The sequence below is a fragment of the Capricornis sumatraensis genome, chromosome 8 (assembly GCF_032405125.1).
Source record: "Capricornis sumatraensis isolate serow.1 chromosome 8, serow.2, whole genome shotgun sequence".
Classification (NCBI taxonomy): Eukaryota; Metazoa; Chordata; class Mammalia; order Artiodactyla; family Bovidae; genus Capricornis; species Capricornis sumatraensis.
Genome location: NC_091076.1, coordinates 3,696,408 through 3,709,433, shown reverse-complemented (window position 1 = coordinate 3,709,433; position 13,026 = coordinate 3,696,408). Strand labels below are relative to the sequence as shown.

General features: G+C 58.2%; 1 protein-coding gene across 1 annotated transcript; it reads left to right on the top strand.

Moving 5' to 3' along the window:
- The first annotated feature begins 642 nt into the window (after nt 1-642).
- On the top strand, nt 643-3,086 carry FADD (Fas associated via death domain). Its single transcript, XM_068978216.1, has 2 exons — nt 643-1,027; nt 2,534-3,086. The coding sequence occupies exons 1-2, from the start codon at nt 742-744 to the stop codon at nt 2,875-2,877; spliced, it is 630 nt and encodes a 209-aa protein (XP_068834317.1). The 5' UTR covers nt 643-741; the 3' UTR covers nt 2,878-3,086.
- Nucleotides 3,087-13,026: the final 9,940 nt, after the last annotated feature.

The following is a 13,026-nucleotide window of genomic DNA, read 5'->3' as shown; positions in this document are numbered from 1 at the left end:
CATCTCATCCTGGGTCGTCCCCTTCTCCTCCTGCCCCCAATCCCTCCCAGCATCAGTCTTTCCAATGAGTCAACACTTCTCATGAGGTGTCCAAAGTACTGGAGCTTCAGCTTTAGCATCATTCCTTCCAATGAACACCCAGGACTGATCTCCTTTAGGATGGACTGGTTGGCTCTCCTTGCACTCCAAGGGACTCTCAAGAGTCTTCTCCAACACCACAGTTCAAAAGCATCAATTCTTCGGCGCTCAGCCTTCTTCACAGTCCAACTCTCACATCCATACATGACCACAGGAAAAACCATAGCCTTGACTAGACGGACCTTAGTCGGCAAAGTAATGTCTCTGCTTTTGAATATACTATCTAGGTTAGTCATAACTTTTCTTCCAAGGAGTAAGCGTCTTTTAATTTCATGGCAGCAGTCACCATCTGCACTGATTGGGACCCCTAAAGCTGCCGGTCCTCACAGGGAGAACGTCGTCAGGGCGCATGGACAGAGATCTTCCGGGTCCCCGGTCAGGGGCGGTGCCTGGCGTCAGCAGGGAGCCTCCCGGGCGGAAATGGCTACGGTTGGGCTTGCAGCGCATGCGCGAGTCCCGGAAGTTACCGCGAGAGGGACCGGCCCGGCGGGATACTTCCGGCGACGGGCTATCGAGCTCCCAAAACTGCATTCGCCGCCACTAGGCTGAGGCGCGAAGGGTGCGTGAGGAGGCGCGGCCCAGCCCGCGGGGACTCCTGTCGCCATGGACCCGTTCCTGGTGCTGCTGCACTCGGTGTCGGTCGGACTGTCGAGCAGCGACCTGACCCAGCTCAAGTTCCTGTGCCGGAACCGCGTTAGCAAGAGGAAGCTGGAGCTCGCGCAGAGCGGCCTGGACCTCTTCACCGTCTTGCTCGAGCAGAACGAGCTGAGCGCCGAGCGCACCGTGCTGCTGCGCGAGCTGCTCGGCTCCCTGCGGCGCGAGGACCTCCTGTGCCTCCTGGACGACTTCGAACGGGGCGCGGAGGCCGGGGCGGCGCCGGAGGAGCGAGGTGGGGGCGAGGGCCGGGGGCCGGGGGCCGGGGTGCGGGCGGGAGGCGTGGGGGCGAAGGACGGGGAGCGGGGGCCGGACGGGGAGCGGCGCGGGAGGAGAGGGGCGAGGGGTGCCTGGGGACCCTGTGGGGGTTGGCGGGGTCAGCTGTCGATCTTCCAGGCGCCCAGCCTTTTCCGGGTTCGGTTTCCGTGGGTTTTCCCTAAACAGCCCCGAGAGACGGGAACGTGGCCGCTTTGCGGACAGGAGAACCAAAGCTCAGAGAAGTTAACTTAGCCTAAGTTGCGGAGCGTGGACAACCACCGCCCCCTGCCCCATTCAGCCTCAGTGCTTTCTTCTCCACCCCTCTCCCTCCAGGAAAGTTAGAAGTTATTGGACAGAAGAAGACGTTGCTGACCTCCCGGGCGGGACAGGGGTGAAAGGACTCCAGAAGAGCCTCAGCAGAAAGGACGGGTTGATAGGGCGCTGCTTTTGTATAAGGGTTAAGAGTGGATTCTTCCTGGCTCTGCCATTCTGTGGCTGGCTGTGACCTCAGGAAGTGACTTGCACTTCCCTTCCCTGGGCCTCCATTTCCTGCTTTCTCCCAGTGGTCAGCAACACAGGTGCCCACCTCACGGGGCTGGAGGAGTTGGCACACAGGCTGACAGCGTATCAGGGGTTTGTGGCTGGAGATGAAGCTTTGCTTCCAAGAAGCATTTTGTCTAGTCTGATCTCAGGAGTGGCTTCTCAGCAGATGAGGACAGAGTAACCAGGGACTGAAGCCTGGTGTCAGTCAGAGCATCTTCCAGAGCAGCAAGTGGGCTGTTTAGGGCTGCCATACAAATGCCTGTGTCTCAGTGGCTTAAAGCAACAGAATCTGATGCTCTTACCTTTCTTGGGCCAGTGGTCAGATCCAGGTGTCAGTAGGCCATGCTCCCTCTGAGAGCTCTAGGAGAGGGTCCTTCCTCCCTCTTCTGGTTTCTGGGGACTCCAGGCATTCCTTGGCTTGTGACCACACCCCTCCAGTCTCTGCCTCCACGGCACATGGTCCTGTCAGTGGATTTAGGGCCCACTTGAATAATCTAAGATGATCCCCTCATCTCGAGATCCTCAGCTTACTCTCACATCTGCAAAGACCCTTTTCCAAGAAAGTTCCCATTCACAGTTCCAGAGACTTGACATGCATGTACCTTCTAGGGCCCCCCATTCAACCCCGTTGCAGGGCGGGATAGAGGTGCAACTCTACTCAGGCCTGAGTGGGCGTCTCCATTACAAGACCCCCCCAACCAGTAAGTCTTCCAAGCAGGCTGCGCCTTGTGGGTAGTGTTTCAGGGTGTGGCTGGCTGAGGCAGCATGGAGCTTTCCCTGGCCCTTCTGCTGCAGGGTGGCGTCCGCCTCTGTGGAAGGGCCTTTCGGGTCCCCAGCACCTGGGTCAGCACCAGGAGGCCCATCAGCCAGTGTGCGGTTATCTGTTTTCTAAACAGCTCCCCAGACCGCAGGTTACCACTCTGCCCTTTTGCCCCACCAGACCTGCGGGTGGCGATGGAGATCATCTGTGATAACGTGGGCAAGGACTGGAAGCGGCTGGCTCGTCGCCTCAGAGTGTCTGAGATCAAGATTGAAGCCATCGAGGAGAAGTACCCCCGGAACCTGGTGGAGCAGGTGAGGGAGCTGCTGAGGGTCTGGAAGAACAGCGCTAGGGAGGACGCAGCTGTGTCCTGCCTGGTGAGCGCGCTCCGGGGCTGCCAGCTAAACGTGGTGGCAGATCTCATCGAGGAGGACCAGTGGGCCCAGGCCCGCCAGAGAAGGAGCGCCAGCCCCGGGTCCCTCATGGCCTGGGACTCGGGCTCCGCTGCCCCGGGAGCCTCCTGACGACCCAGCGGCTCTTCCACGGGGACCGAGGGCAGCTGCACGGTCCTGACCACGTGCCGTCCGTGCCAGCCCCATGAAGACTCAGGGAGGCGGCTGTGGGCCCACACTTCTCTGTGCCAGCCGGGTGGGGGCCACTGTGTGTACCGTCGTCCCCATTAAATAAGCTCCTCCGGGAGGGCGTGTGGCGCTGCGCCCGGTACGAAGTAGGGGTCTGTGAAACTTGGTGCTCCCAGACACGAGAGGACGCGCAGCATTGAAGAGCGAGGAGCTGGAGGTCGTTGTGCTGGGGGTGCTGGGCTCCGGAACCCACGCTTGGAACCCCCGGCTCATTCTCCTGCCCCTGCACTTGCCAAAGGCTTGGAGGCTGGCAGTGCAGACCATCTCCAGGGCGGGTGGCGGGGTGAGGCGCGCCCTCACGGGTCTGGAAGGCAGCCCAGGCTCTCAGCGCTCGGGGAGCGAGCCCCCTGCCATGGGGCCAGGCAGCAGGCGCTCGGCACATGCTGGTTCTCAGATGAATCATGACTCCAGTTCCACGATGGATTGCTAACGGTCACTTTTTCTGATAACAAAAGTAGTAAGAAGCTGAATCCTCGGATTCTGAGAAGCACCTTTTCTTCCTGCTTGAAGTCCTGTTGAAGCAGGTGCCTTTGCAAGAGCCCTCCAGATGACGGTTTCCTCTTCCCACAGATGGTGAGCTCATTTTACAGGTTCTCAGAAGTCCCGCTGTAGCCAATTTCACTGTCCCTTGACGGTTATCACAGGCCCAACCTGTAGGAGGGTGCCTGTGTTTCCTATCAGCTCCAGGGACCACTGCCAAGGGGGGTGTTTACCGCGGTGGGCCATGATCTGCCAGAGGGCAGCCCTCACCTGCTGTTGGCCCTGCCTCCCTGCAGGAGGCATCAGAGAACCCTGCCGCGTACCTTCTAGCTGTGACCTTGGGAAAGCTCCTGACGTCATGCTGTGCCACCCTGACCTTGGGTTGCCGGCTGTGGGCCCAGCCTTTGGCAGATCCTGACTGCGCCAGGCACTGCTGGGAGCTGAGCCCAGGCAGCAGACGAGACAAACGTGGCCCTGCTCCGAAAGTCTGGCTGGAACACGGGTGTTAACCACGCGTCACAAGTTTGGGAGCTGAGCCCATTCAGCCCCAGAGCCATGGCCCAGCCCAGGGTGATGTGCTGAAGAGGCTTTGGGTCAGGGCGAGTCTGTGTGTAATAGTAACGTCACCACCACCAGTAAAGGCGGGGCTTGGCCAGTGGGTTGCCTTGGGAAATGGGTGGTCTGGGAAATGTGCCCACGTGTCTTGACCAGAGGCAGACTACGAGATGGTGCCCATCCCTCGTGGTTTATGGCAGATGCTACTACCAATGGGTGAGGATCCTGAGCATCCTGAGACCTGGCCTGCATCCCCATGTGGTCCTCCCAGCGGGGAGGGACCACCCGTCTGTCACTCCAGGTGTTCTCACGGACATTTGGACAACATGTGCTTACAGCACTCAGAGCTTTCCATTGCTTGGGCCCGGCGCTGCCACTGGCTCACTCCCGTGCTGCGTCCTCGGGGGTGAAGCACTGTCCCCCAGACACTGACATCTGGGATTGCTCTCCTGCCCTGGACGGTGAAACAGTTGGAACAGCCTCAGCAAACCTGTCATGTGACCTAATCACAGCACAGACCTGAGGTCGGGGCAGAGAGGCGCCTCCTCCAGGCACTGCTGTCAGCCTCCCTGGGGCCTGGAGGTGGCCTGCCCTGGCGCCTGTGGGCCACTGGGGCGAAGCCACAGAGCCTGGTGGCAGGCGAACTTGCAGAGGACACTGCCCCCGAAGGTGGGCTGCAGGCCGGTGGGAGCATCCAGGTGCTCCGCCATCAGCAGTCAGGCGGCTTCCACCGCAGCTGCCCTCCAGGCGCTGAGGAGAGACTGCACAGGCTGGCGGCATGAACGGACAGTGCAAGTGGACAGAGAGAGCAGCAGGGCCTGTCCGGGCCCCAGGGGTGGAAGGTACACAGAGTCAGAGGGCAGCTCTGGACAGTGTGGGCCCCGAGGGTGGAAGGTAGACAGCGTCAGAGGGCAGCTCTGGACAGTGCGGGCCCCAGGGGTGGAGGGTAGACAGCCAGCGTCAGAGGGCAGCTCTGGACAGTGCAGGCCCCAGGGGTGGAGGGTAGACAGCCAGCGTCAGAGGGCAGCTGTGGACAGTGCGGGCCCCAGGGGTGGAGGGTAGACAGCCAGCGTCAGAGGGCAGCTCTCTGGACAGTGCAGGCCCCAGGGGTGGAGGGTAGACAGCCAGCGTCAGAGGGCAGCTCTGGACAGTGTGAGCCCCGGGGGTGGAAGATAGACAGCCAGCGTCAGAGGGCAGCTCTGGACAGTGTGAGCCCTGGGGGTGGAAGGTAGACAGCCAGCGTCAGGGCAGCTCTGGACAGTGCAGGCCCCGGGGGTGGAAGGTAGCCAGCGTCTGGACAGCGCGGTCTTCGTGTGTGCTGTCTGTGTCCCCGCTTCTGTGGTGTGGCTTTCAGGTGTCCACCAGATGCGGCCCTGGGTGTCACAGAGACCATGGAGGCCACCAGGGGCTCTTCCCCTTGTGTCTCCACCACTCTCGGAAGAGACCATTGGGTAAATCGGAGGTGCTTGTCCGTGTCTGCAGTGCCATTCTCAGCTTGAAGACGAGCTGATGTCACCCAGCGCCCAGAGGGCTGTCCAGTGCTGTTCTGCTCTGCACGGCCCCTGACACTCGGCCTTGCTGTGCACAGAGGGCTCTTAGTTCCCCAGCCAGGGACCAAACTTGTGTCGCCTGCAGTGGAAGCACGGTCCCAGCCGCTGGACCGCCAGGGGAGTCCTGTCCTGGGTCTTCTCACTGCCCCTCCTGAGACAGACATGTTTGATCAGAACTGGGGCCTGGGGGCCAGTCAGTGACACCCCACCCGACGGAGCTGCTGCAGTTTCCAATAAACGTACACAAAGCACGCACACAAGGCGCAGGGTTGACTTGAAGCCGAAAGAAGCACCTTTTGCTCTCAGTCCTCCCCTGAGGACGGAAAGAAGGGCCCCGTGTGTGTGCTCTGCCGGAGATTTCCCGGCAGTGAAGGGGTGTTGAACAAGTGTCTGCTGAGATGAAGGGTCACCGTCTCCCGGCCCTGCAGGTTTCCCGGTTTCCCAGTCTGCCCTCCACCACACCACCCCCAGCCTTGCTTCTGGGCGCACACAGCTGTTGGTGACCACCCAGGGTCCTCACGCCCTCCAGACTCTTCCCTTGGGGTAGGGGGTTGACAGTCCCTCATCCATCTTACTCTCCCCACTAGCTCCCACCTGCTCCCCTTCCTCCTTGGCAGCTGCACAGGCACCCCGAAACAGCACCGCAGAGCGGAGGCCCCCAGCCCCCCCTCCCTGGCCCCTCCCCGTCCCTTTCTCAAGGTCCTGGGCTGACCCTGCCGTGCGAGGGGGCAGGTCACAGGTTCCAGGCACCACGGGGCCAGCCTGCCCACCACAGACCTCAGACTTGGCACCACAGTTCAGTGGGCCGCCCTCGGGCCCCACCCAGGCCCCTTCCCTGGGGCGTGCGCTCCCTTATAACAGCAGCGGCTCCCTGGACACGACCTCCAGAGCCTCCCCCCTCTCAGGACAGCCCCGGCCCAGCCCTCCCAAAGACCCCGCTCTGTATTCTGAGAAACCGCAGGCTCTCCACACGTTTCTCAGTTGTGTATTTTTATTTCCATGGTAACTGAGTCATCCTGCTGGCTGCTTCCTAACCACAGGGTTTCTGTGCCCATTGCACTTTGGAACCAAGACAGGCAGGCCTGACGCGGGCTAGCACACACGCGAAAGGGGCCAGTCACCCTCATCTGCTGGAGGGCAAACTTCTTACGAGGAGAAGTTGCAGGTGAGAACTGTTCGCACCGCAGAAGCCCTCGGCTCCGAGGCAGTGACAGTTAGGACTGTGGCAAGGGTCCCACGTGGGTGCCAACCACATTCATTATCCCGGGGGCACGGAGGCCAGCTCAGTGTGCGCGCGGGGTGCCCATCGGGTGGAGGCTGTCATGGAAGAGCATGGGCCACTTGGACACCCAGGCAGAGCCACGCTGCCCGCCCCACACCTGCCTGGTGACAGTCTAGACTCGGGCAACGACTCTTGTTTCAGCACACGTGTTCCGTGGGACAGAAGTTCTGTCTGGGGAGATGACAGAGTTCTCAAGACAGATGGGGTGATGTTGACGACACTGTGAGTGAAAAGGGTGAATTTTCTGTTGTGTATGACTGTGCTACAGTTTTAGAAATCCTACTTCACGGTAACCATTTAGTTACATTCTTAATCTAAATAGTTTCAAGTGTCTCTCGTGAATTTTGTAGGCCTTTTATGAGTTATGATGCCTAGAAGCATAAGTTTGTATCTGGCTTATGTGTGCATCAAAGCAACATTGTTATAATAAATAAAAACATGCCCGTCTCTGGGAGTCTGGCTACAGAAACCGCTCTGCTGGGCTCCCAGGTCCCGGGCCCTTGTCCCAGCTTTGTGAGGAATAGAAGGGGCCCCAAGCCCCGGGCAGCTTGTTCCCCAAGCGCCCACCCCGGTCCCCAGAGCCTGAGATCCGCCTCCAGCACCCAGTGCGGTGCGGCCTCGTCCAGCCCCACGGACCTGCAGTGGCCTCGGCTGCTGCGTTGCGCTTCCCCTCTCCTGCGGCCTCCAGAGCTGCCGAGGCTCACTGTGTGCTCGCTGAGCGGGTGAGTCAGCCAGCTGTGATAGAAGGCCAGGCCCAGGTGCCCAGTGCAGGGGGCCTGTCTGCCCATCGGGCCCTGCAGGGATGGAGGCCCAGCAGGTACCCTTCACACCGCCTAGTCCCAACAAAGTCCAGCCAGGGAGGCCCCCCACCCCTGAATTGCCGCCGGCTGCCCCAAGGGTCCCCTCCCCAGGCAGGGTTGATGGCACGTGCGGAAGAGCACACACATCTTGGGTCTGAGTGCTCCGAGATGTGTGGTCTGCTCACACACCCACCCACACACCCAAGTCTTCACTCAGTAGGTTCTCAGCAAAGGGCTGACAGCTCAGATGGGGTGGGGGGTGGTGCCCACTAGCTCCCTTCCAGCTCCTTGTCTCCCTGACAGCAACCCCCCCACCCAGCCAGTAGCTGCAGGGTCCAAGGAGGCAAGCGGTGGTGAGTGGCTGGAAGTTACTGGCATGTGGTGACGGTCACTGTGTCATTCTTGTAATTATCCCCAAGTGACTGTGTGTGTTTCAGATGACTTGCCTTTATACCAGCTTGTCTCGATACAAAACTCAGATCACACAGTCATTCCCCAAGGTCCTTGGAGGCATCAGGTGATGCCTGGGGAACCGGCTGTAATGCCTCTCACCGAGAGACACGTGACCCAGCCCCAGCTCCCGGAATCCTCTTGCAAGAAAGCGGAGTCCTCTGTCCTCTGGTCACACTGATGTCATTTGCAGCCCAGACCATAAACCACACAACTGGAAATACAGGTGAACGTAAGTAGGAGGACAATATGGGCTTCCCAAGTGACGCAGTGGTGAAGAATCCACCTACCAATGCAGGGGACACGAGACTTGGGTCAGATCCCTGGGTCGGGAGGATCCCCTGGAGAAGCAAACAGCAGTCGACTCCAGTATCCTTGCCAGAAAAAATTCCTTTGACAGAGGAGCGTGGTGGGCTACAGCCCCGCGGGGTTGCAAAGAGTCAGCCACAGAGCACAGGGAAAGAGAGATGGACAAGACTAGAGACTGACTCCTGTTCCTCACACGATGGGGGGCCTCATAGAGGCCAAGGACAACAGAATTAATAAGAGCGATGTGATAGGGATAGAGGACGGTGCCACTGAGAGGCATAGCGTCCCCTGGAGCCAACGGCCCGGGGTCGCGGCCGGGCTCTGCTGCTGAGCAGCTCCAAAGTGCTGAGATGAGCTCACCTACAAGACGGGTTACTATACGGCCTGCCTCAAAGGAATCGGGTGCTGGGGGGTTCTGCCGGCAGTTCAGAGAGCTCAGGGCGGGTACAAGGATACCTGCACAGCCTCCTGGCCACACGGGCGTTTGTGTAGCAGACAGCAGAGCCAGGAGCAAGCAGCGCGGTGCCCCGAGCGTTCCACCTGCGCTCCGTCACGCGTGCTGCCTTTCTTTATACAATTCTTGAAGACACTTTGGATTTTCTGATGCCCTGAAAAGCATCCGAGGGATCAAACGGGAATTTAGAACATAAAGATGGTGTGTCAAGTCAGTGAGGGAAAAAAATCTGATCACTGGGGTTAGGACAACTGGGAAAGGTCATTGCATCCTTACCTTTCTCCTACCAAGATAAGTCCAGGTGCAGACAAAATTCGGATATATATTTTTTTTAATAATGAAGAACCCTAGGAGAATTTATCATCTTGAAGAATGAGAGGGCTGTGAAATAAAAGACTGATCAAGTGATCCATTTGACAGCTTAGAAAACTAAAAATGTCAACTCGTCAAAAAATATTATCAAGACACCTGGGCTTCCCTGGTGGTCTCGTGGTTAAGAAACCGCCTGCCAGTGCAGGGGACGCAGGTTCGATCCCTGGTCTGGGAAGATCCCACATGCACAGGACAACGGAGCTCCCGTGCTGCAACTACTGAGGCCACCCTCCCCGGAGCCCGGGAAGCCTGAACGCTGCAGCTGGAGGGTGGCCCCGTACCGCCGCAGCTAGAGGGAGCCTCAGCGCAGCAGCAGAGATCCAGGGCAGCCAGATACATGTTTCCATATGTACGTATATATGTTCTTCAGTTGCTAAGTCGTGTCCAACTCTTCTGCAACCCCATGGACTGCAGCCCGCCAGGCTCCTCTGTCCATGGGATTTTCCAGACAAGAATACTGGAGTGGGTTGCCATTTCCTCCTCCAGGGGATCAGAGTTTGAACCCAAGTCTCCTGCGTTGCAGGCAGATTCTTTACCACGGAGCCACCAGAGAAGCCCGATATATATTATCAACAAGTTTAAAGACACGGCCACTTGTCTTTAAAGGAAATAAAGCTTTAAAAGCTAAAGGAAGTGAGGTCTAGGGTGAAGAGCCTGCCCAGCGTCATTTGCTCAGTCACTCGTCAGCAAGCGTTTGGTGAGCACTCAGCGTGTGCAGTGTAGACGTTAGCAGGACAGGAGCTGCTTCTGTTCCAGCAGGAGAGACAGTGCCCAAACCCCTCCCAGGAGGGTGACACTGAGCTGCCTCCTATACCTGCTGGGTCCCCAGAGCTGAGCTCTGAGTCCTTTTGGCTCTGAGCATCCAATGTCTGGACCCATGCAGGGGACAAGGCCTCACAGAGGAAGGGGTCACACCTTTGCCTGCAGGCACGCACTTCTTACTGGTATTGAACTCTCAACCCTGGATTTCCTGTGAGTAAATTTGGGAGTACTCTGCCTTCCCCTGGGGCTTCCAGAGGACAAGGTCATCGAGAAGTTAGTGCCGATCTATTATTACCCTGGCACAGTGACTGCCTTAGGCCCTGGGGAGGAAAGAGAGGGCTGGGATGAATAAAACATGGTGCTGATGTTCAGACAGAGAAACAATTACAGGTGGAGAAATAAGTCCTGAGAGAGTGATCTGCCAGGTCACAGGCAGAGAGAGGACGAGAACACAACCCTCCTGACTCCAGGGACCCTGCAATATCCAGGACATCCAACTGTGATTCAGACAAGGGGCCTTTTGAGCTGGGTTTCATAGGATTAATAGGAGTTTGCTAGAGGGTGCATGGTTTAGGCACAGGACAGCGAGTGCAAAGGCCAGGAGGCAAGAAACCGGAGGGCTGCATGTAGGTGAGTGGGGCTGGTTCCAGGCAGGATCAGGAAAGTTACAAGGGAAAAAAGTGTGCTGGCGGTAATTGTGCCTTAGGAGGAAGATGGCCCTGGTTAAGGCTACATGGCAGCTTTGCCTCTTGTTTTTGTCTCACAGAACTTTGAACTGTATCAAGAGAGGTTTTCCCCCAAGCGGAGGAGCTTGGTGATCAGCACGAGGTCTCCCGTCACTCTGCCAGACCAATCAAGTCAGCCGGGCCCGCAGAACTTTCTAGTCTCCACGCAGGCCTGGGGAAAGTGGCCCAGCTTGGGGTGGGGGGGAAGGCTGTGCTGTCTTCACCACAGGGCGGGAGTGACCCCAAAAGCTAAAATAAGGCTTGTGTGCTCCAAAAATACTCTGCTCCAAACACTGCAGTGCTGGAAACAGGCCGGTCCGCTGGCTTCCCGCCCGGGGACCGAGGCAGAGCAGGGAGCCACGCTTCTGTCGCCAGCCCTTTTTATTTGGGGCCATCAAGCCCTTGCCACCTGGAGCTGCCTCCGCCCACGGAACGCTTGCTGGGGGGAGTCCGGGCACAGATGCAGGGGCCCTTCTGGTGCCAGGCCCTGCTCCTGACATCAGGGCACAGCAGGGGGCCCGGGGGTGGGGGGGCAGATCAGGGCGGGCTCCCAGGACTGCGGGGACGCGGGCAGCCGACGCGGACAAGGTCATGAGTCCCGCCCGCATCGGTGAACCAGGACGTCAGACTCAGGACTGCCCCGGGCTTAGCCTAGCGGACCCCAGAAGCCTCTGACCTACCGACCTCTGACCTGGTCCCCTTTAACTTCACCGCCTCAGCTCCAAGCCGCCTTTTTCTTCTTAAACCCCATCGCAAGCCCCCACCTCAGCTCCTCCTTCCAAAGCGAACCTGCAGCCCTTCCTGGGTAGGCTTACCTGGTGGGGGGCGGGGGCGGTGCGGGGGTCCCTTCTCAGCAGGCATGTAGCCGCCATCCCCTACTTTACCCCCCCCCCGCCCCCCAGCCTGGCTCAGACCCTCTCAGCCTCTCTTCTGGGACAAACTTCCTCCCCAACTCCCCCGCCACCCCCGCCGGGGTCGCCCCTCCTGCAGGCCCCTCTCTACACCCCCCAGGCCTGAGATCCAGCCTGATCCTGAGCTTACCCCCCCCCAACTTCGTGTTTCCTTCTTCACAGCAGGTTTCCCAAGCGTCAGTAATTCTAAGGCCAGCTTGGCAGTTTGGGGGCGGGGGTGCTGCGCTGGGTCTCTCTGGTTGCAGCCAGCGGTGACTGCTCTCGCTGCAGAGCATGGGCTCAGTAGTTGGGGCGCACGGGTTAGTTGTCTGGGGGCGTGTGGGATCTTCCCACACCAGGGATCAAACCCCCACCCCCTGCATTGGCAGGTGGGTTCTCAATCGCTGGGCCGCCAGGGGAGTCCCCAGCTTGGCAAGTTTTGTCTTTGCTCTGTACCACCTGTTCTTTTATTTTCTTATCTTTTCCTCCAAAGTGGCTCTCTTTCCTCACCGAATTTTAAATGAAAAGGAACATAATTTCTCCATCACAGAAGGAAAGCAGTACATGGCAGACATGGCGGGGGTCCTCAGTATCTGTTCATACCTTCTCACTTTACACCACAGCCCTAACTTTTCACTGCCCGGATCCAGACTATATTTCCCAATATGACTTGTAGCAAGGTATGGCCATTTAGCCGAAGTTCTACAGATGGGCAGAAGTGGTGGTTGGAACTTCTTAGAAGTATTTTTTTTAAAGGGGGATGTGCACTTCAGCATCCCCTTCTTCCTTCCTTCTAGCTGGAATGCAGACATGATAGATGGAGCATGGGCAGCTATATTGGACCGTGAAGGAGTATAGCAGCAAGAGAGAAAAAGGCTGGGTTCCTGATGGTCACGGAACTTCCCTGCCAGCCTTGGAAAGGTCACCTCAGGACTGTATTTGTATGAGAGAAATGCACGGAAACCTCTGTGACTTGGGGATTTCAGATGTTTGCCATAAACCTAATACTGGCTGAAACACGGCATTACTTGGAGTAAGCAGAAGGTGACTATAACAACAAGTGCAGTGAAAAATAATATTCTAAAACTGTTGATAGATTTAGCCACCCTTGAAGGCTCTGAACCCAGGAGCTGCTCTTGTTTTTAAAAAAAGAATAACAAAAAAGGAATTCGTCATCATGACCTCAAAACGATCTCAGTTGGTTCAGGACTGCTGGTTAACTGGAAGGGGAACATCTTTGTCTCCTTGTGACTTATGCTGTTCAGCGCCAGGTCCTTCCCTCACTGCTGCCTGAAAGCATCCCACTGGACACACCCTGGAGGCCGTCAGCGCAGCACGAGGGAATGAAGCCTGTTGACACCCCTGCTCCCAGCCTAAACCAGCCTTCCGTTCCCTCCCCTGGG

Coding starts and splice junctions, on each gene's coding strand:
- FADD (XM_068978216.1), top strand. CDS start 742: ATGGACCCGTTCCTGGTGCTGCTGCACTCGGTGTCGGTCGGACTGTCG. Junction 1,028..2,533: donor GGCGGCGCCGGAGGAGCGAG/GTGGGGGCGAGG, acceptor TTGCCCCACCAG/ACCTGCGGGTGGCGATGGAG.